The sequence below is a fragment of the Ambystoma mexicanum genome, chromosome 1p (genome assembly GCF_040938575.1).
Source record: "Ambystoma mexicanum isolate Mex_15411 chromosome 1p, UKY_AmexF1_1, whole genome shotgun sequence".
Taxonomy (NCBI): domain Eukaryota; kingdom Metazoa; phylum Chordata; class Amphibia; order Caudata; family Ambystomatidae; genus Ambystoma; species Ambystoma mexicanum.
The window spans coordinates 742729803-742754147 of record NC_090921.1 but is presented as its reverse complement, the minus strand read 5'-3'; the positions used below and the strand labels follow the sequence as shown (position 1 = coordinate 742754147).

The 24345-nt window shown below is 43.4% G+C and overlaps 1 protein-coding gene across 2 annotated transcripts in view; it reads left to right on the top strand.

Moving 5' to 3' along the window:
• Window positions 1–24345, top strand: part of LOC138580052 (methanethiol oxidase-like) — a 489426-nt gene that overhangs the window by 150012 nt on the left and 315069 nt on the right. For both annotated transcript variants that reach the window (XM_069650290.1, XM_069650292.1), the window contains exons 3-4: window positions 11406–11518; window positions 12128–12313. In XM_069650290.1, the coding sequence (XP_069506391.1) occupies window positions 11406–11518; window positions 12128–12313 (299 nt within the window). The remainder of the gene's footprint in view (window positions 1–11405; window positions 11519–12127; window positions 12314–24345) is intronic.

The window sequence follows — 24345 nt, the reverse complement described above, 5'->3', positions numbered from 1 at the left end:
TCCATCTAACTGACACATATACTGATCAGCTCATTCCAGACTCAGCTAAACGGAATTACTTATCCTTCAAACCCTGCCAAGAAACAGTTCTTATCTACTTCTCGAGGCCCTGCCAAACTTACTTGGCAGCTTATACTGTGGAAAACTTCAGGAGCTCATCTTATTTGTTGCTATGTAAGCAGCAGCTCTGTCTGATTGGTAGCTTTCCCATGCCTTTATCTGATCTATCAATCACTGTCTGCTTTCCTTGCCAGAATGTCTAAATATACCATACCAGACGTGCTTATCTACAGTGAACTGCTGCCAAAGAAAATTCAACATCAGAATGATTCAGCTCTTTTAACACCTGATCCCGAACCCATTTTGTATTTTGGCATCCATTTTAGAAAGTATCTCAACCTGTTCAGCCTAGATGTTTGGCTACCAAACAGCAACTCAATTTACTTTTGAGCATAACTCAATTTCTATCCAGCTTCCGGACTACATTTTTATATATTCATGATACATGAGTAAAACTGGAGATACCCTCCACTTCCTGAATCATTCTGACTCCATAAATATATGTCGCCCTATATTCAGTCTTTATCTTCAAAAAGCAATATACTTCTAATTTCTGCAATACTGGAACCATTGATCAGCCTATCATGTTATCTGTATTCAGTTTGAGGGGGAGGGGTCTAGGACCTCTTATACACCACGATCAATTATGTTCAGTTGTACACATAGCTCCTCCACTTTTTCCTTCTAATGCCTACCTGTGCATCTTATCTATACCTCATCCCAGCTATCTACAGACTTTGCTTCTCCCCATCACTACTGAATGTCCTGTCATACACCTCCTAACCCACTCTGACAGGCAAAGTGCTTCAGCGCCATAAACTATGGCAGGAGGTGCTATACAAATGCAAGATAACATAACATTACACTACTGCATTGCACTAGTGATTGCCTCCACGAAGGCTTGCTAGCCAATATGTGCAGGTTTCTTCTCATAGATCATTTTCTTTTGATCAAAACACAGCTAGGCACACCTCACAGCAATTACAGCATTGCACCCCCTCTGTAATATATTTCCTTTCTAGATGTTGACTGTCTAGTATGTACCCTGAGCAGGATCACAATTCTTCTCTACTCGGACAAGGCTGTGCACTTTAAGACCACTACAGGGGTGATGTACTCAGTATAATAATTCTTAATGTAACCTAACAATGCAATTCATTTATATTTTAGAGTAGTTTTTGAAAGGATGAGCATAGGTAACATAACATTATTATTTATGCGTAGTAGCGGGAGTAGCAGTCTCAGCAGTGTTGGGCTTTCTTTGCTGGTTGTGAGTCTGGAGGCGGGGTTTGCCATTAAAAAAAAAAAACCTTTCTCGTGGATTAGCAGGAGTAGTAGTTTCAGCAGTCTGGACTGCTGGGCACGGCAGCGGTGGCATCTATGTGACCTGAAGGACCTCTGCCTAGAAGCAAGTAAGTCACACGAATAGTGCCTAAAGACAGTTGACGGCGCCCCTTAGCGGATAAGGCTGTGGGTGAGGGTGATTCCTGGGTGATCTAACAGGCATCTCGGAAAAGGGAGATTACAGGTGTTGAGCAAGCATGGGGGATATGAGCAGTCGCAGTTTGTAGCCTGGGGGAAGCAGACCGCCATCGCCTGTGATGATCGGCACAGAGGATTCCGCAAATATAGACTTAATCTCCCTATATTCCCAGTTTGAACCAAATTGCCCCCCTATCTGCTCCCTCCTTCTGTTTTTTAGGGCACTTTCACTGTCCTCTGGTTACCACAAGCAAGACAGCAGACTACTGCTTGGTGGTTCAGAAAAAACAACCATTACCTTATTGAGAAGAGTCCCGAACTCTCACAAAAATGAAATCGAAATGAGTGACTTTGAGCAGCAACATGCACTTATCATTCAAGCCTCTTTGCTGCGTTGGGGAGGAAAAAGACAAATCCTAAAACTCTCCCCCATGCAAAAAATGATAAATGTGAGCGTGTGCGCTTGGCTAATGAAGCCTAAAATGTACTCCTTTTTTGGAAACAGACCGCCGGCAACAAACGCTGATCAGCTAAGCTCGGCTCAGGGTGCAAATACTGAACAGCTGAGATTGGGCCATGAGGTTGATGAGGAGGAGGTTTCAGTAGAGTCAAATAATGTGTTGGACAATAATGGCTCCCTCCTCAAGCTGTGTAAAACCATCCAAAGGAACTCCTTGGGCCGTGCCGACTTTGCTCAGGTTAATATACAAGCTTCTAGCCTGTAGCAGTCACCTGACTTAGAAAAACTACTGACAGCTTATGAATCAACATTTAGTGAGCGTGACTACGACGAAGAATCACCTTCACAGTCTTTAATTGAGGACTCAAATATAACGCAAATGTCGACCAAGGAGTCAGTAGAAGCAGAAATTAAAGCTCTCCTGCTGCTGTGTTAAAAAATAGCAGAGGAACAGTGAGGCTTAAGTAGATTGTAGCAAGGCTATTGGGATTGTCATTGAACAAAACCAAAACCAGGAATCATTGGAACATTCAAATCAGACTGGGTGGGATAAAGAACAGCCACACTCTCCCATGTCACCTTATAATAACACGAGGAATAATATCAGAAAGTCAGAAGGGTCTAAGGATAAGAGAAGCCCTAATTGTGGGCAGGAACCTACTTCCTCCTCTTTCTGAGTGGACCCTCCATCACAATCCTGCTATCGGGTGGCTGAATCTGACAGCTGCTCAGTAGAGGCTCTCCTGGTGGAAAATGCACTTATTAACACCCCTCCATCGCCACCTCGGAACAAGCGGCATAAAGGCCCCCTCCCTCCTCGTCAACGTTTTTTTGCCTAACCCTCTACAAAAGAAGGTAACGACAATTCCACGGAATCAGGGAAGCGACCTAGGTGAGAAAAAGTTGACAGAAAAAAGAACCATCTCCAAAGACATGGGCAACGGCACGGCCAGAATGTTCTAGCTCCAAGGCCCGATGGATAAGTGGATTGCTCCTGGCACAAATGGAGGAAAGACCTCTAGGAGCGATCAACTGCCGCAAGACATTGAGCCACAAAACACTTCTCCAATAAATGGAGAAGACGCTGCTGATAAACAACAACCATGGGGACACCTCTCAACACAAGGGGTTGCGGTGAGAGGTATCTCAAATACAGATGGTGTTTCTGTAAACTGGACTCGGAGAGCACATGGGCCGGTCCCACCCCCTGAAGAGCGGAAGAAGATGTGGAAAAAAAATCTGTCCAGTATTGGTACTGAATGAACCCCTACGGCCCGCCTGCGGAACTTGGTTGAATTATGCCCGGCAAAAAAGGTGTTTTGGCCAGCCCATGGAACAAGGGCATCCTACTCAGGCCTGCATTACATCAAACTGGTAGAATCAAAACCCACAAGGAACAGTCAGTTCTTAAATCGTTCATGGCTATTGGAGCTGCAGTTAGTACCAGAACTCAAAGCCATAACAAGGAAGGATTTTAGTAGGCCAAATTACCAGCTCGTAATAGTGTTTCCAACTGGTTTGTGGTGAATTTTGAATCTTCCTTTGTTTTAGAAAGTGTTTGTAAAAATGCAGGGGCTTTGAAGGAACTGGGTTTTGAAATAATGTTTTTTTGACCGCTGCAGACGCACTTTCTTAAAGTTGTATCATCCATCAATAGCCATGATCTCTATGAGTTTAATGAGCAGGGGGGAGGGTCTGACCAGGAAAGGCAGAAGGGGGACTGGTCTCCAGTCAAACAGGTTCTACCTTGACCAATAGATGGGAGGAGAGGAACTGCCTTGAGATGCTTTCTTGGAACTCTAGGGGCCATGGTTCCTTTATGAGCTACCAATCTGCACTGGACGTTATAACAAATGCACAAATATTCTGTTTACAAGAAACCTGGCTAACCACGCATTTTGAGTTGCATGGATTTTCTACCTTGCTCAGACCCTCACCAAGCCCAGAAAAGGGGCGCCCAAAGGTGGTCTCTGTATAGGTGCTAGAACATGCATGTGTCTCACTGAATACACCCCTTTTAAATTTAATCAGAATGTACTTTGTGGCCAGATCTTTAAACTAAACCCTGGAATAAGTGCCACATTGGTAGTAACCCTTTCAGATCCCCCGGGTGGGGAACAAACTGTAGGACTGAGGGAGGTGTTGATAGACACCCTCTGGAGTTGGTTCACAAAATTCCCAAAGGGTGGTATCATACTGGCTGGGGATTTTAATGTAGATTGTGTTTAATAGTAATTCCATTGACAGACAAAGCATCTAATGCCATACCATCTATAAAATAAAAGCATCTAAAAAAAAACATCTAATGCATTTTGTTTTTAATGGCGGACCCCCCTCAACCCACATTTTTTAACCTTTGAAACTCATTGTTATTAAACTAAACCCTTTACCATCTAAAAACATGCATTAAATACTTTTTAGATGCTTTTTTTTTTAGATGGTATGGCTGTCGATGCTTTGGTTGTTGATGCAATGACCGGAAACCGATTGTGTGCATTCTAGCTCTAAGTTAATTGTGTGCATTCTAGCTCTAAGTTAACTGGGAGGAAGGGTTTGCATCCCAGGGCAAGGGGTTGGTGTGAGGCCTTGGATGAGTTTGATCTCCCTCCATTGAGGGTCAAGGAGGGTGAGAACCAAATTACATGGGCTAATGGCATTTATCACAGTTGTATTGATTTTTATTTTTGTAAATGCAATAATTTGGAAATATCCGCCAGAAATGACAACCATTCCAGTGTACACTAGTGATCATGCCATGCTTAGTTTGAAGTGTGGGATACAGATAACCAAGCTTGACATTATGGGCAGGATACACCCGACGGTGAATCGCCAAGGGAATAGGCTTCAGTGGCCAAATGCTAGAATTTAATGTTTTGACTTGACCCTAAAAGAGTTAGGTTGGGACGAGGTTAAGTTACTGACACATTGTGATTGGGAGTTGGGTATAATGGTGTCTTTGTTCTCCCCTAACATTAGACAGGACACTATTGTACATGACATGGTTAATGGAGGGAGAAGGTTTGATATTGCCATTGCCAAGAAAAAGAAAGGGCGTAATTCCCTGATTCCAAAGACCAAACAAAGTAATATTATACCAGAGGAGAACAAGAAAAAGTTATTGGCAACAGGGAGGCTGAGATTTAAGTCTTGGCTTAGATGCTACAGACATTGAGCAAACTCTGCTTTTTGGAAGTTTATTAACCATCTTATACATACAAATTATTCCAAGAGGTTCTGGCATTTGATTCGTAATAATGAAGCAGGCAGGGCAATAATGGAAGTTAGTAGCGTAACAGAGGCCCAATGGGGTGCATTTATTCTGGAGAAATTCTGGTTAGACTCAGAAGTGAGAGAAGAAGGGGGGACCCCGTCTATTCTGTCCTCACTGGTCGCTGACTGCATTAAGGATATTGATCTGGAGGATATGGTTAGAATGAAACCCTCCAGGGTGAATGGCCCAGATGGTTTGTCCAATGTGGTAATTAAGAGCGACCCGATGTTCTGGGGCTCCTTGTTGCAACATTTCTTTGTACACATATGTGATGAGGGAAGGATTCTGCAAACGTGGGACATAAGAAAGGTCCCCACAATCTGCCAGCCAATTTTAGAATTTTGGCGATGCTATATTGCAGTACAAAGTTATATGCTTCCATTCTCCTTTCACTTCTGACTGACTGTGTGAAGAGGGAGGAGCTTTTGCCCCTTCACTAGATAGGCTTTAGGAAGGGGAGGCTTTAGGAAGAGGAGTGGAACAATTGATCCTGTACGGACACTTATGACACTAATGACAGGCACGCATTTCTACACTGGCTATGCCCTGTACCGCACCTTTGTAGACTACTCTGCAGCCTTTGACAGTGTAATAAGGTCAAGGCTGTGGGAGAAGCTGAAAAGGTGGGGTATAGATCTGTCATTGCTGTATTTTATGAAGCACACTACTCTGGCAGAGAGGTTAGGGTGAGAACCTCTCAGGAAGGCACCCTCACCACAGCCTTTGATACCAACAGAGGGCTTAAGCAGGGGTGCCCTTTGGACCCCCTGCTTTACAATCTATATGTGTCAGAGTTAGTAGCAGCTCTTAGAGGGGTACGTAACTTTCCACCTCATTATGCCAACAAAGCACTCCATTGTATCACATATGCGGATGATACGGTCATTCTAGACATAACGCCCGTAGGGTTGGAACGCTCCCTAGAGGCTCTCCATGTTTTTGCAAAAGAGTTGGAATTGAGTCCCAATCCAACAAAAATAAAGATAATGATTGTGGGTAGAAGGGCGAAAGGAGGGCCATCTTTCCACTGGAAGTTAGCTGGGATCCCTTGGAATAAGTGGAAGAGTATAAATATCTAGGAGTGGACATTAGACCTAAAATGACCTTGGCACATCTATACCAATTCACTGGTAACAAAGCATGAAAGAAGTGGATGTATTAAAGAAAACCATAGATTTCCATGCTGGGCGATCTGTGGAGGCAAAGATCAGAGCATATAGGTGTTCTATTATCCCCTGTATTCTGTATGCATTGGAGGTTTTCCCAATGAGATTAGTTAACTGGCTCCCAAAATTGGAGGCAAAGATTTTGCGTTCTCTAGTAGGCCTACTAGTAATGGTTCCAGTAGAGGTCATACAGCTGGAACTGGGGCTTCTCTCTCTGATGTCACTTTTGAGACTTGCGGCATGCAAACTGTGGGTGAAAATTCGGTTTAATGGGCCGCAGGAGGTGACTTTATTGAATCTTACAGTTGTGCATGCTGGGCTCTTCTCCAAAAGTGGATGGTAGAGAACTGGTCCCGCTGGTATCCTCTCACTACAGGGAATTAAGCATAGATGCTCCTCCTCATTCTTGGCAGGACTTTTTTCTTCTCAAGTTGGAGCAGAAAACAAGACAACTGGACATGTTGCAAGCTGTCAATTGCCTAGCTAAACTTTGCTAATATGCAGAATATTCTCAGCAGTGTTTCACTGTTGACTCTCCGAGGAGCTACCTAATCAAACTAAGTACCCACTTGCCATGCAATTAAACTTCCTCCCATTGTTTGAAAACATGGCCCATGGATGGGAATACCAAGGGAAGGCTGGATGTGTAGACTGTGTGGGAATCATGACGAGACGCAAAGACACATTCTTACCAACTGTGGCGCACTGGAAGAGGAATATGGGAAAAGTTACAGGAAGTTTAGGCTAGTGTCATCAGACCAATGATTTTGGCAGCAGAATGGTTATAGTCTCGGCTGCTCATCACATTTGGCAAAGGGCATTGATCAAGATGAACATTTTAATTGAATTCATTATATTTTAGATTTTTATGAAGTGATGAATTGAAAGCTTTCCATTTTATGAGCTTTTATTGGGTTTTCATGAAGTAACAAATTGAATGTTTGATTATTTTAAAGTGTTTTGTAAAGTGAATAATTGGTTTCTTAAACGTTTTTTAGTATTATGCAGTGTAAAAGGGGTTCCATGTAATAATGTCGCCACAAAAATCTCGCCATGCAAAAACCTCGCCGTGCAAAAATATCGCCGAAAAATTGCTGTTTTTTGTGGCGACATTATTGCATGTTCTACCAAATGCACTAAAAATGTATTTTAAAAAATGAGTATTTATGCTTATGAAATATGTTTTGGTTTTGGTATACTGTAAATATATCCCAGTCAGAAAAAGTACACCATTTCTCAAAAAATAAATAGCAAAACCTTCTTTAAATTAGTAATCATTTCAAAGTAACTGTTTTAAAATAGTACAAAATAAATAAGGGAATTAAACAATAAAGTGTAAACCACTGACCTAAAAATTGTAGTGCATTAGGGTTTTGCAAGTTTAAATGTAATGTGAGTGAGGCTTCAGGAATGCCTTTTTTCCACTGCAACACTGTCCAACAGGTAACTGTCCATCCTATGTTTGAGTGCAGACCACAGATTCAAAAGTTTAAAAGTTGGATATTTTTCATTTTTGAATATCCTTTTGTGGGAAACATCGAGCTTGACATTTGGCTGCGAACATGCACGGTTGTTGTGAATAAGAAAACTGACAGAGTATGGGGATTGTGGAATCAAGGTTTGGGGGCAGTACTGTTGAATGCAAGGCAGTTCACCCCAATCCAATATGAGATGTTCTTTTTGCTGAGTTCTCTATTTTGTTAGTATGTCAAGGACATCATGTTTTTCAAATAATGTAGTACTTTACTTTTTTAATTTATAACGCTCACCAAATGGTCCGGAGGCTTACGGGCGCCAACCAAGGGAGATCCAAAAGAGAAGTCCAGATACCAGCCAGGCAGAAATATATTCATTAAAAAAAGACAGAAGAAGAGGCCTATCTAAATAATAAAGACTTCCATTTTTTCTTGAACAGTGGTTTTCAACTCTCTCAAATCTGGCGGAATAGCATTCCAGGCTTTAGGAGCTACAGCAAAAAAGGAGATCTTATTGACCTGTGTAAGAGTACATCTGGGCTCCTTCATCTGATTAGTGTTATTGGATCTGAGAGTTCTTACATTGGATTTATTCTGCAGTAACATTGATCCTGGCCTCAATCGGAAGCCAATGGAGTTCACGTCTTGCCTCTGAGACATGAGGGGGTCATTACGACCCGGACGCAAAGGGATACCGGGCACCGGTAATGACACCGCTGCCGGTAATCCCTTTGCGCCCTATTCCGAGGTCCCTTTGTGGGTCCTTCCCTTAATGCCTGCTTTTAGCAGGCATTAAGGACGGGACCCGCAAAGGGATACCAGGGTCAATAACGGTACCACAATTTGCGGTACCGTTATTGCCACATTCCCCCTTCCCATTGAGCCCTATGGGGGCTCAAATGGGAATGGGGAATGGCTTTTAAAATGGGGACTACCGGTCTCGCAAAGCTCGGAATGGACCGGTACGTCCCCATACCGCCATGTCGGTGGCGGTACCAGTATTGGTGCTAGTCATAGCACCAACCTCGGAATGTGGGCCATGGTCTCCGTCCTAGGCCAACTATTACCCTAACAGCGCTGTTCTGTATCACTTGTAATCTGGCACACTCTGATTTATTAATACCTACCAAAAGGCTACTGAAATAGTCGATGTTCGACCTGATAATTGCTATAGGTAATGTCTCATAGTTAGCCTTGGATATATAGGGACATATTTGGGCTAGCAGCTTAATAAAATAAGCAGATGCAGAGACCAGACTGTTCACTTGGGCATTCATGTTCAGATTTTGGTCTAGAAAAATCCCTAAGGTTTTGACTTTCTTTTTCGACTCCATCTCACAGCCGGACACCTGGAATATCCTATATGCTGCACCAAGCTTTAGGATTTTATTTGCTGTTCCCACAGCCACCAATTTGTTTTTTTCTTTATATAATGCTAGGCTGTTTTCGACCATCCAAACCTAAATTAGTTCATACATATAATTAATATTTTTAAAATCCTCCTCATAATTTCCTGATAAGGGGATAACACATTGTGTGTCATCAGAATAGTTTGTGAACCCAATGCTTTTCTCTTCTAGCAAATAAAAAAGGGGAACTGTAAACATATGATATATGGAGTGCAAAAGACATGCCCCTTGGGTAACCCAAAACTGCAGCGTTGCCGGTGCTGCCTCTGCTACCTCACTGCACACCCTACAAAGTCTGTTGCTGAGGAAGGTCCATATCCATAATGCAGCTTTATCAGAAAAAGCAGCAACTTCTTTCAACCTGCTGATTAATAATGAATGGTCCACCAGGTCGAAAGCCGCGGATTAATACAGCAACATCAAGAGTGCTGTTTGTCCCTTGTCCATTACCTGAAGTAATTTTGATTTCAGATGCAGCAGCGCAGTTTCTGTACCATGCCCCTGTCTAAAACCAGACTGCCTTTTATTTAAAATATTGTGATTGTTAAGATATTCTATAATCTGCATGTATGCCACACGGTCGAACATTTTTAATAAAAAGGGATTGTTGATAATAGGCCTATAATTGCCCGGCTCCAGAGGACAGAGACCAGGCTTTTTTAGCAAGGGAGTGATCCAGGCATTAATGTCATCATGGAAATGGCTTTCCTCAAAAAAAGCATTAACTAATTTGGATAAAATCCCTATCGGAGCAGGAGAGCATGCTTTGATTGTGATTGCAGAGCATGTATCCCCTTTATTATTTGTTGGTTTAAGTCTACTGATAATGACCGACAATTCAGCTTCCGTTACAGGACGAAAATTAAACTTGTGCTCTGAATGCTTGTATTGGGCACCAGCTCTGATAGTCCCCGTGTTTTTCTCTTGTCCTCAATGTTCTGTTTGATTCTATCTAACTTCCCCAAAAAGGCTTCGTGACTTGATGAACACCAAGCTGCATCCAATTTACTGGGGCAAGGATCCTTGTGTCGCTTTGAATCCCTGAAGAGTTCTTTAGACTCGTACTGAGCGTTGACGATTCTGGTATAAAACCTTGTTTTTTCAGCCTCAATCAAGGCTAATTTAAATTCATTGGAGGCTATCTTATAGGCCTCCTTGTCTTTACTATCCTTGGAAGGTTACCAAGTATAAAAGCATTTTGTTTTGTTGCTTTGAGCTTTTGCAAATCCTGCAAAAGCCCTGTTTTCACCCTTATAATAGTTGTAATAGTAAAGTGGTTTGATTGTGGTCGCACATTGGTTTTGGTGTGTTTGCAAGATTTCCCTTTGTAGAATAGTGCCTTTTTTGTTGTTGTTGCAATTAATTATAATAACGTGTTTTTTCTACTCTGAGATATTTCTGTCCTTTTATATGAATTTTTTTGAGTAATGTTACTTATTAGTTATATTTACTAACTGCTTTCTTTTTAATACATCTTCATTATTAATGCTTCAATTCAATTGGCTCACTTCACTTTTATTTTGTATTGTTTTTGTTACAATATTGTTGAATTGATCCTTCATTCCAGAGAGTTTTAGTTAGAGAAATTGCTGGTGGGGCAATGTGAAAAAAACGCAAATGGTCCCATTTGAAACGACATGCTGATCTGTGTGTATTCTGAAGAAAAAGAGAAAACAGAATCCCAATGCCTTTTTCCTCCAGATTTGCTTGTGGTACAGGTGTGGGATTTTATGTCTGTATAATTGAAACATCTTTTACTAGCTTGTAAAGTGTTCCTGCATACCTTTAAGTAGGGGTCTGATCACATGAAAAATCGATAAAAATAAATGGGTTTCATGTATCATTTTTCCCTTAAAATATCGTATTTTGATGCATAACTCTAAAAATATCTCTTCTACAATGACCCTGTGACCTGTAATATTAACAGTAGTTTCCCTGGACTGGCACATTATTAGTGATCTTTGGGTGGGTATTGTGTTTGGCAAAGAAGTGAATTCCAGCTGATGTCATTCATTCTGCTTTTTGATTCATGTACATTTCCGTAGCAATGGATTCGTAATAGTTGCTGTTTGGTCTATTTAGGTCCCAGGGAGGAGATTCTTTATGTGGCCTGTACCTACCGCAACACCGGCATCAACAAGCCAGACTTTCTGTCCACAATTGATGTAGATCCCGCCTCACCAACCTATAGCCAGGTACTGTGCACTCCGGAAGAGGTCTTAATTATGACTGCTTTATGACTCCTTCACAGTAAAGATCATCTCTAGATAGGGCAAGTCTTTCTGAAAGTAACAGAATCCCACTGACTGTAACCATCTGTCTTTGGAGAGTTTAAGTCAAACCCACCTGAAAATGAAATGAAGAGGGCATTCATTTCCTATGGAAGATATTACCCTCACCCCCTAGAGGTTTCCTGAAATGGCAACAAGCAACCAGAACCTTTGTAAAACAGATTAAATTAGTTACTATAAAAAGAAATTCTTGGTTGAGTGAATTCACAGTGGATATATTAAAATAAATGTTTGGATCTAAGTCCTTCATTCCTGTTCTGCTGATTCTGAAAGGAGCCCGTGGACATCCCTGTTGGTGCCTGAAAAGGGGCAATTGTATACCATGCACGCCTATTAGTAGCTTGATGGGGAAATAGGGAGAAAGCACCAGAGTTGCTGAAAGCCCATTAGCAGCTATCTGGAGTCTCCGGATTTCCCTATACGCATGTTTACCTCTGCCACTGCCAAAAGTGCTGCTTGTCTGTGCTCCTCTAACAGGGTCTCGTAATTTAATGTAGCTTCTGTTTTATGCAGGTTCTCCACCGCTTGCCGATGCCCAACATGAGGGATGAGCTCCACCATTTGGGTTGGAATGCCTGCAGCAGTTGTTACTGGGATATCACCAAGAAGCGTGACCGCCTGATCCTGCTCGGCCTGATCTCCTCTCGGCTTTACGTGGTTGATGTGGGCACAGACCCGCGGGCTCCCAGACTGCACAAGGTGCATACACTATGCTGAGCGTTGGTTAATCTTGCTTGTTAAAGGGGGGAAATCATACATGTAAAGGTCCTGGCTCGCTCCATAGAGGTTCCAGAATGGCATGTGGGAGGAGGTTAGTAATTGGGAGAGAATGTCCATTGGATGAGAATGAAGAGTGGGATAAACTGACGAGTGGCTTGGTGACAAGTAGAGAATGGATGGGATTCGACAAAAGAGGGACTAAGATGAAATGGTAAGGGGAGAGATACAATGATAGGTTATCAGAAGAAACTCGTCCGTCTTCTGACCAATCCTAACTCATTTTTTTCTTCTGTGCAAATGGCGTTACTGCTCCATAAGAGAATGCATTACTGCTGTGTGCTACAGAGTAATGCAGCGAGTTATTTTTTTTGTAAGCTTTATTTTATTTTAATGCAAGCTCCAAACAAATGATATGGGAGGTACAGCCAAGGATCTTAATTGCCATTTTGTCTGACTAGGTAAATAAGGCAGGGTGATAAGTGTTGAGTGCAGACTGATTTTTTACATTTACAACTCATACACACCCTGCACCCCACCCCTTCATCATAACATAACAATGGTGGCATAACAGAGTTCCAAAATCTTATTAGCAGTCTTTCCTCCAGGGGTCTCTCCCACGGGCTGGGGCTGCGATGGCCTGCCTAGAGAACTCTGAAGTTATGAAGCATATTGGACCTAAAGTAACTCTGTTCTTTACCCAAGACATATTAATGAAACGGGATCCACACACTGATGAACTTCTGATAGTTGCCGTTGGCCAATGGACAAACATTCTTCATTGACATGATTCCCCATATCTTTACCCACCACATGGCCATTATTGGTCCCTGTTCTGTTTTCCAGCCATGGGCTAGCTTGATCCTTGCCTCTTGTTAACAATTGTGTGCGCACCACTAGCATGATAGAGACCCTTGGCCACCGTTTCCAGTATCACAATCGCCGGGATGTGGGGCAACTATATTCCCAATATGTCCTTAATATGGCTCAGGACTTCTTTCCAGAAGACTTGTGCCTTTGGACTAGACCGCCACATATGCCCTAGGTCCCACACTTTCCTACAATTCTGCCAACACAAGGGCAACACCTGAGAGTTGATGGTATGTAGTTGGTGTGGGGTCATTTACAAACAGAAGCATATTTTATACGCTGACACTTTGATGGCCATAAATTTGGACCCTTTGTGTGGTTGACTCCAAATCTGGCTCCATTCCACCGAAGTTATGGTGTCCCCAAGTCTTGCTCTCATTTAGCCATGTATGGTAGGATATCCCCAGGTGCAGCTTTATCTAGCAGACGGTAGAGTCTTTCAACCCCTTTCTGCAGTACCCTCTCTCTAAGCGTGATTTCTAAGCCTATCAGCACTCTCGTGGCTGCCCTGCTCGAGATACAGTGTCTGATCTGTATGTATCGAAACCATTCCTGTTCAGTCACGTGGAATTTTGTTTTATAGTCTTCAAACTGGAGTGGGACACCAACTTGATAAAAGTTAATTAAAGTTAACGTCGCTTGACCAGCCCAGTTTGCCCAAAAATGAGAGGACCTACCTGGCCTGAAATTGGCATTATGCCCCACTGGGGTGAATAGTTCCAGCCCGGTTTCAACTTTTCTCGCAATGCCCTATGCCAATAAGCTAATGAGCACCTAGCGGTTTCGAGTAGTGGGCCTCCCGCCTCCACAGGCTGACTGTTAGAGGAACCCGAGATGGCCCAGTGGGATGTCAGTAGCGCCTTGCTCCAATCTGCACCAACCCTTATGATGAGCCGACAAGGACCATTGCAACATTGAGGCCAGCTGCGCAGCCAAAAGATCGCGGGCCATCTCGGGGACCCCCAATCCTGCCAATCCTGGTAATTGAAAGAGAACCCTCATGGGCTTCCTAGGCTTCCTTCCATCCCAAATGAAACAGAGGATCTCCCTCTGCAGGTTTTTTACCATTTGGACAGGGAGCCGAATTGGAAGGGAGCCCACCACAAAAGGGTCTTCTTGACTGCTGCTGTGCACTAAACCATGAGAGTTCTTGCATATCCCACCTCGTAAGGTCGCCTCTCAGTGTTTTCCATAACACCGGGATATTAGCTGCAAATAAGACCCCATACATCGGAGTCAGTTTACCAACCAGATACTCTATTTCGTCCCGTTCACAGGAGAAATCTCCCACTCATCTATCTACCATCTTGGAGTTCACTGTAAAGTTAAGTGCTTTCGATTTTGAGTGATTGATTTGGAATCCCGAAACCTCTGCAAACTTTTCTAAAAGCAACATCACCTTTGGGAGCAAGTATGCCGTGTGGCGGAGGAACAGCATTACGTCAACTGCATATAGCGCTATCTTGTTGGTGTCCCCCTTGACTGTAACCCCGTGGATTTCCATGTTCTCCCTGACTGCCTACGACAGTGGCCATGGCGAAAATCAGCGGTGACAGTGGGCAGCCCTGTTGAGTGCCCCTTCTCACCTGAATTGAGTTTGAGAGACCCCGGTTGATCTGCAATTACATGGAGGGTATCTGAAAATTGGCCAGCACCATGCGCGTAAGATGGCCCACATCCAAACCTATCCAAGGTTAGCCTCAGGAAGCCCCAAACAACACTGTGAAACGCTCCGGTAGCATTGAGTGCAAGTATGGACACATTTTGGGCTGTCCTCCATCCCCATATTTCACCATCCCTTGAATATTATCTTGGGTATGCCTCCCCTTGATAAAACCCACTTGATCTGGGTGTATGATCTTAGTTAACACCCCCATTAGTTGCTGGGCCACATTTTTTGCATAGAGTTTGGCCTCCCCATTAAGTAATGAAATAGGGTGATAACTGGCTCACTCGGTCCGGTCCTTCCCTGGTTTTAAGGTGGTTGTATAGGGTTCCATATCCCCAGAGATCCGACCCGTATACCTAATCCAATTAAATAGTTTTGTTAGAGGGCTAGTCAATATGTTCCAAAACGTTTTATAATAGGCATTACCCAGGCCATCTGGTCGGTTCTATGTTCTTTCATAGTCAGGTTTTTTAACGACTGCCTTTTAAACGAGGAGAAAATTATGAAAAAGATCATTGAATTTTTTTCTTTTTGCGGGGGTGTGGGGTCCCCCAAACCCCCCTCCCCCACTTATATTGAACTATTACAGACCCCCCAACCCCTTATCTGCCCTTTCCCCCCCAAAAAATGTCGATAACCTTATTCGTAATTTTCTCCTCGCTTAAAAGGCAGACGTAGAAAAGCCTGGCGATGAAAGGACGTTCTAACATCTGGTCCTGGGGTCCATTACACAATTAAAGTCCCCCCCCCACTGCCACCTTGCCCACACACCACCCAGCCACTTTTCCCAGCAAGCCTGCTAAAAACTGATCTTGTTTCACATTAGGTGCGTATATCGCTACCAAGGTGACCAATTGGCCCAGCAATAATCCCCCCAGAACCAAATAGCGTCTCTCTGGGTCCTTATAGAGAAAGCATTTTATGAAAACCATGTCCCTTGCGATCAGAATCACCACTCCTTTCTTTTCGGTGCTACTTGAGGCAATAAACTGTGTGGGAAACGCTTTATGCCTCATGCAGGGCTCATCTTTGGGGAGCAGGTGTGTCTCCTGTAGTCAGACTGCGGAGGCCTGCCGCTCCGTCAAGTGCCTCAGAATTGAGCGTCTCTTGACCGGCAAGTTTAGGCCCTGTACATTGAGAGAAACCATATGGATCTCAGCCACCATCTAGCCATTGTATATTGTGTTCCATGGGGGTCAGTGGGCAAACCCCCTCCCAAAGCAGCATTTAGGACTCTTGTGTACCACCACCATACCATTAACAGAGAAAAACAAGATAAGACCCACCCAACTTACCTGCAACTTTAGATCCCATCAAGGTAGGTAACTTATTTAGCCACTGGGCTCCGCAAAGTAACCTGCGGTAAGTAGGACTCATTTCTGACATCCCATCCGCTCCCCCCTAAACCCCCTTACCCCCCTCAGAATGTCTCCCTCAAAAACTCTCCCAGACGCTACCCCATGCCACCCTTCAACACAATGTGAACCGTATGCTTTCCTGTGGGTGGATTAGCTTCGGAGCCATGAAATGTGCCCATCAACCCTCAGCGGCTTCATCCAAAGGACCCCAAATCGGTGATCAAGTAGGGGCCTCGGACCCCCCGGCTCCTCCCTTTTGGCTGCAGGCGACCCATCTTCCATCTCTCTCTCTTGGGGAATGGTGTAGTGTCCAGACTGTCCTCAGGATCGGCCACGGTTTCCATGGGCTGCAATGCTTCGTCTCCCTCCATAATTTCCGCAGCTTCTTCCTCCTTGGTGAAATGGTATATGATTGGCCTTGCCATTCAAAATGCAAACCTCATGGACATGTCCACTAGGTACCATATGTACTTGGCTTTGAGCCAGCTAGTGACTAGCCGCAATCGCTTTCGTTTAATCATTGTCGCCTGGGCCGGATCTTGAAAGAGTGTCAGGTAGGTGTCTTGGAACCGCACCAGCTCTCGATTCCGTGCCGCTCTCATGATTTCCTGGTCAAGACATCAGAGTCTAGGTTCCTGCTCAATTGATAGGAAGAATACATGTGGTGAGTCCTGTCCAAGACAACCTCCTGCTCAGCTCAGGCATCCAATAGGTGTTAGAACAGTGCTGCCACATAATTGGGTAAATCTACGTCTGGCAATGACTTGGGATTCCCCCAAACGCATATACTATTCCGCCAGGATCTATTTTCGGCATCTTCCTGTTTCCCGAGGACCAGATCCATATGCTGCTCCAAGGTGCCCACTTGTTTTGCAAGCTCATCGTGGTCATGCCCCTGCTCGCACAACGCAGATTCCGCCTCATTGACCCCCCTCTCTACTGCCAGTACATTTTTTATTGAGATCCGCAACAGCTTTGGAGGGATCAGCTGCACTGTCCTTAATTATTATTATTTTTTTAATATTGAAACTTCAGTTCAACAATATTAAGTGAAAACAATCAATTAAGTTAACCTTTTGTTACAAAGAGTCCAAACCTAGGATAAGAAAAAGACAGTGTAGAAAGAATAAAATAGAAACAAACAAAACTACTAAAACCTCCACTCTAGGTCATTATTTTAAGATCAGATTGTGCATAGAATTCTTGGTCATATTTTGCCGATTTGCACAAAGGCTTTCATCAGTATCGTGTCCATGTAGTGAACTACTGCACATGTCAGTTTTATGTTGTGTCCTGATGTCACATGCGTCCAAGTGTCCATGTCATTGTTTAGGGGGCATATCTCCCAAGATGGCAAGTACGCTGGGGGCTGATGTCTGGACAAGCTGTTATCAGGTGTTGCAGTGATTCAATTTCAAGCCCGCAGTAGTGACATAAATTGTCTTTTACTTCTTTATTCCTTCTTTGCCACAACATTTCTTTGGTGCTCAAGGCGTTCAATCTTAGCCTCAAAAATTGGTCTCGATGGTGTCGTGAAGGACAATTTATCAGATAGCTGCATTGTACATTTAACATATGTTCTCCTATTCCTGACTTCAACGCGGACTGCATTTTTTTACGTAATTCTGTGTTTCTTATCCAGCACCAAGATTCAAATTTCTTCTTAGCAAGTTGCGGATGGTTAATCAAGTCAGGTTACTTTATATCAGCAGCTAGTAAAATTGCATCCAGTAGGCGCTTCCAGTCTTCCAATAGACTGGACAATCCACAGTCAGATTTTGGGGAGAAGATTTCTTAAGCCGGAGTTAGAGGACATTTCCCATAGTCCTTGTATATTTTTGCACCTTGTATGCTAAATTCAATCATTCGATTTTTTTGCTCTTGCCTCCAGTGATGTTCATTTAGTGAAGTGTTAAACATGATTCCAAGATATCGAATGGAAGTAACTGAACTTAATGTTTCCTCAGCGATTTTCCAATTGAAAGTTTTATCCTTCTTCGTTCCCTAGCGACCCAATGATCATTGTCTTTGTTTTTTCGGTGTTTATTTCCAGGTCATTTAGATTCAGGTAGTCGTGTAGTTTGTTTAATAAGCGTTGCAGTCCAATCTGAGTATAATCAAGCAGCACAAGATCATCAGCATATCTTATGCATTTGATCGGTGTGTTGTTGATTTTTGGAGAAAAACATTGTACTTGATCTAAGGTCCTTGACAGGTCAGAGGTAAACAGCTTAAACAATTCAGCAGCTAAGGGGTAGCCCTGTTTTACCCCTTTGTCATTTGATATTTTATCTGATAGATCACCCTGATTATCCAGGAGTATCTGAATTGATGTATCCGTATGAAGTGCTTTCACTGGTTCGAGTATGTTTAAGGGGCAGTTCCAGTTAAGACGTTTCTGCCAAAGCATTCCACGGTTGACTCTGTCAAAAGCCTGATGCATGTCAATAAAGGCAGGTACATGTTTTTCTTTGCCTTTAAAGTTTCCAGCTTCAGTATATTCAAAATCAAGAGATTTGCTTCGACTGCCACTCCTTCTGTGAACCCAATTTGGCGAATATCAAGAATCTTGGCACGACAGGCCCATGACACCAACTTCTGCCTCAAAAAAGAATCGAAGATCTTCCCAACAGTGTCTAGGAGGGCAATTGGCCGGTAGTTGACAGGATCAGCCCGACTGCCCTTCTTGTAAATTGGCACAACTATGGCCTCTCACCATGATTCGGGGATCTGCTTTTTAAAAGAGAGTAACTTAAACAAAATCTCGAGGAATTTGGTCCCAATGAGGTGCATGCTTTTTCAACATCACATTTGTGATTAAGTCCGGGCCAGCAGCGTGTAAATTGTTAAGTCCCCGAATTGCTCGTTCAATATCTGATGAATCGATTTTAACATCCCATGTAGAACCATCGTTTTTAAATATTATACATGGTTCGGAAGAGGGTTTCTTATAAATATGAGCAAAATGCGACTCCCATTCGACGCCAGCAATTTCAATTGAAATTTGTGTTGAGCAGCTGGTGTTACCTGCATTTAAGATGGCCCAAATCTGATGAGTATTTTTGGACACCAAAAGTTTCATCATTAATTCTGCTCGATCCTGTTCGCTGATAATGGCGTGGGATTTAAGCCAATTTCGATAACATTGTCGTCTTTGTTTAACAGCATTGCTAACTTCAACTGTGGTCATAGAAGAATCCATGTTTTTCTTCAACAATCTCACGTCGCGTCGCAGAGCTCTCTTTGCAGACAGCAGGACGTTACTAAATAGATGCTTGTGCGTGACGCCCATGGGTCGACATGAAAGAGCAGAGACCATAAAAGATGTCAGCAAGGGGGCATAATCCACCGTCCAAGCCTCTTTAAGCATGAGAAACCTTTGGCTCAGGTTTTGGATTTGAGGTCCTGTCATGCGAAGCCGATTACCCCCAGCGTTTACAGAAAGAGGAATTTCATATTGTTGGCAAGACTGTTTCCACTCAAGCATACAGGTAAGTCGCAAGAGCTTGTGATCACTGTTCTTCATCGAAAAGACTTGCAGATTGACTTCTTGTTCGACCACGTTCCAAGACACCCAAAAATAGTCTAATATTTTTTACGACTCAGCACGGTGCCAAGTTGATTTAGGCAGCTGATCTCCTCTCACGTTGCCGTTTAACATGTGACAGTTCTGGTTTGCCAGAGCGGACATCCAGAGCTGTTCTATTACAACCACACCATTATCCAGCAAACATGTATTTATTTGTCGCACAGTGTCAAATTTGAACCATGTACAAGTCAGGTATCCACAGCAAATGATAGATAAGTTCTTGGATGCAATGATTGCATTGTCTATTAGCTGAGTAATTGAGTTGACAAAACGCTTGGTACTGATCTTTAAAGGATTCCAATACCCGTTTATAATCAGAAGATATTTGCGTTTTAGGGTATTTGAATGATTTGTCTGAAGAATAATACCTTGAACAAATGGATTCGGATTGATCGTGTCCAGAGTTGACCAACAAGCATTTACTTTTTTCCATGGTCAGGAGGCCAGAGTATGGACGACCTTTTGGGTTTTTTACTGCTGGATTTAGGTAAATAGTAAAAGCATCTCTCGTCAGGGTATCGCACAACCAAGTATCCTGAAGACAAATCACAAATACGTTATGTAAATTAACATCAAACTCGTTAAATAAGTGCACAAACCCTTGTGTATTCCAAGATAGGATCATACACGGGCATTCGCGCACCTCAGGTCATAGCTATTGACGATCGTAATGGTGACCCGGTTTGGTAATGGATCTAAAAGACGTTTGATGATTGGAATCGTCTCGTTGAGACATCAAGGATGAGCAGTTAAAAAATTTTCTTAATTGGGCACATCTCTGTGCAATGTTTATATCGTCAGCAGCATTTGAAGTCAGCTCCACTTTGTTGGGGGTCACCACAAGAGGTTCAAGCATTATGTCGAAGCCAAAAGCAAGAAATTAGTCAGTGGCTTTTAAATTGTGTTGCGGACCGAGGCTGAAACAATATGAAGTAATAGTTGATCAGAGGTGTTTTCTGTAGAGTATTCCACAATCTTGATATCATCAGAAAGGATGGTTCATAAAGAGGGAAAACAATTGAATAACTTCATTACGTTGTTACGATTTAAGTTGACTTCATTGTCATCAGTTTGGATATTTTGGAGCCGCAATTTCCAAATATGCCTTGTCGATGTATTTGTTGAGTTTGAAGGAACTCTTGAAGTATAGTGAACCAGCTTGCTCCTTTGATCTAAGGTTAGTTTTGGATTTAATTTTGAGACCCGGACTGGCTTACACTCACTAACCTCAAACGATCCTTTGTTGTTCATGTCATTATGTAGAACCGGCATTCATTCGTTAAGCGACAAACGACTTACAAGTCGACTTTCCATGATCTGAGATTTTTTATGTTGAGAGATGTCATCAGTGCCGTTTAGGCTGGCACGAGAGGAGTCCTCCAGGTGGGAATATGTTGATAAATCACTCAAGTTTATCACCGAAGCTGAGGGTGAAGGAGAGAAACTTTCGATGTCGGACTCTACCCTTCTCCGTTTGTTCGGCAGAACATTTGGAGGGGTCTGGCCGTTGTCAGATGAGTCTTTAGTTAAAACAGCTTTTAGCTGCGAAGATTTTGTCGTGTCTACCCGTTTCAATAGACCAATTTTTACAGGTGACGACAAGTTCCTTATGAATTTCTTTACTTTGGAGCTTCCTTGCTTTGTTTTGGGGCGTTTTGCCTCATTGGAGGTAGTCGTACCCTTAGGCTTTGCTGCTTTAGGAGTTGCTTGGAACGTAACCTTCTGAAGGGTAGAGACTGATTTGTCTGAAGCGGCAAAGATGTCGAACAAAGCTGGAGGGGCCTGGGCAGGATCTCCAGAGACTTGCTTACTACTTTCATTATCAGACTATTCTGGGTGCTGTTCTATGTCCTTGTTTGTTTCATTTCCAAGAGCAACTTTAATTAGGAGACTGCCAGTTGGAAATAATTTGTCGCTCAGACTGTCAGTGGCGAGCAACCCATTTTGATGAGCCGATACAGAGGGTTCTCCGTTATGGGGGACACTTTTTAGGAGTTGTGGCATTGTAATAGGAGCTGTGACATGGCAATACAGATGCATCGAAGTGGGAGGCAGGTCCGATGCTTTTGGACGGTCGTCCATGACAAAAGGCTCATTTAACGTAGACATGCAGGACGAATGCGCAACTTTTTGCGAAACTACATCGACCGTATGACGCATCCATTTTACGGCTTCAAGTAAGCCCACAGTTAGGGTGTCATTCTGACAATGATGTCGGGCTGCAAGATCACTTAGACGCTCTTGCCAACGTGTAGTCAGATCGGCTTCGCTTGAGATCTGATTTTGAACAAAATTGGTAAAGGATTCAATTTTTTCTATTTTTTCAGTTAATTTTGAGATCATCACAGTCTGGTCTTTGATCGCGTCATTAAGGGATTTATAGAGTTTTACAAAGGGAATCATGGCCATCGAAGAGGCAGCTAGGACATTGTTATGAATTTGAGTCGAAGCTGCTACGGAAAGTCTCGACTTGAAACCAGACTCAGGTGGACCATCATTTCCAGAATGCAAACTGTTTGTTGCCTCTGTCAGTTGTTCACCAGCTAAAGAGACATGCCCAATCATCTGTGTGGGTGCTGCCCTACCCGAGTGAACTTGTTTTTCGGTCAAACGGGGGGTGCGTGGGGTGCTAGAGGAAACACCTTTTTTTGTTTTGTAGCAGCAGTGACTGATTCGTCGATTTTTTCAAAGACTGCTTAGTCGCTTGAGCATCCACTAGAACATGTTTTGAGTTAAGAAACAAAGTGGATTCATCCAAGGAGGCTTGTGACATTGTAAGGTTATTGCAGGGTCCTTCCTCCTTTCTTGGATTTGGGTGTTGATAAGTAGATTTAGGAACAGTTTCCAAACATCTTTTGTTAATAAAGGTGGACTCATGGCGAGCACTTGGCTTCTTTTTTGCCAACAGGAAGTCGATGTTTAGTTGTGTCATCAGGCGTGCGTTGCATGATTTTTGATTAGAGCATTGAATATAGTTTTTGTTAACAGCAATTTCAGCACCATTAGTTTGTTTTGAGACCAGTGTCAATTGCTGAGCATTTTCCTCGTTGTAATGTGTTAATTCATGCTGCTTGTGAGGTTTTTGTGGGGTTTGAGGCCTCACTAAGTGGGCTAACACACTGACTTGAAGTGATTTGGATGGCGACGTCGGCATCGGCGTTGGCCTCCAAAGCATAATCAAGGACTGCAATATTTTCAGAATCACGCATGGATTTGGTAATCAAATTGTCGGTCACTTTTGATGAATCAGTGTCGCTTTGAATAGAAGCATTGACAGATGTTGCTTTGGTTGCTAACTTTGTTAATGGGGAAGTCGAACTAAAACTAGAGTTTGAACATGACAACCCGTCTTGGCCATTTGTGCTTTTTTTTCATCATTAGCACAACCATTTACATTTTCGATGTTTGTCACTTCCATTAATCCTGCGTCAGTGATGTCAAAGGGTGAGTGGAACACATCCGGCTGTTCGGGACTTGTCACAGACAAGCCCGTTTGAACAGCAATTGGGGGACTCAGAGGTGCCGGGACAAGCCAATTAAAGTTAATAATACAGTTGATTGCTGCACCGAAGACACCGGCTCCATCGCAAAATCGGACTCAATTTCATGTTCCTTGTCAGCATTCCCACTGACAAGGTTAGAGCAACAGACAGACTCGTTGAGAAATGTGCCACTGTTTGTTGTGCTTATTATGCTTGTTATGCTTGGGGTAGTAACCACGTGGGCCTGGACAGTTACATCGTGTTTTTCAGTCAAGTCAATCAGAGACGATGGTGAAACTGGCAGCACGCTTACCTTGGTGGGTTTGGCGATTGTTGCAGCTTTCATTGCAGTCCAAGGATTCACCATCCGACGATGTTGTAAAGTCTTTCGCCGAGTAACTGGGCCAGTATTTGCAGTGATTTCCACCCAGCAACCCTCAGCAGCCTGAAGCGGACTGATGCAGACTGACTCTGCACCTCGACTCGGTGCTGCGCTCCGCGTGAGAGTTCGAATTATATAGGCACACCTCCTTGCTTAAAGCAACAGTAGCAGGAAGGCAAACCACGTTGCTGCAGGTCCTCAAGAAAAACAGTATGTACTGATGCAGACTGACTCTACACCTCGACTGTCCTTAATATCTTTCTTGAGTTCCAGTAGCATTGCCATTGAGTCAGAACTCCTTATCAACGGGTCGTCTAACTACATCTGGGGAGGAGGGGCGAGTGTGCCTGGGCTGTTGTCTATCCTTGCAGGCGCTTCTGAGAGTCAGAACTTGCATTAATGCCTTTATGTCACCCGAGATAGGTCCCTTCTGGTTTGCTGACTGTTTCAACATGATGTATTAAGTCCTCAGGGCTCAGGATATGTAGGGTGTGCAAGGCTGCTCCTATGGTCCCTCAGTCAGATTTCATTACTGATGGTGATGCAGGGACTCAGTGTCTGCCCAGCCCCTCCAAAGATCCTCACAGCGCTATCCAGCCCCCGGACTGAGAGTTTGCTGCGCTGGCCCTTAGTGGAGAAGTCACTGGCCTCTCGCGCCTTGAAA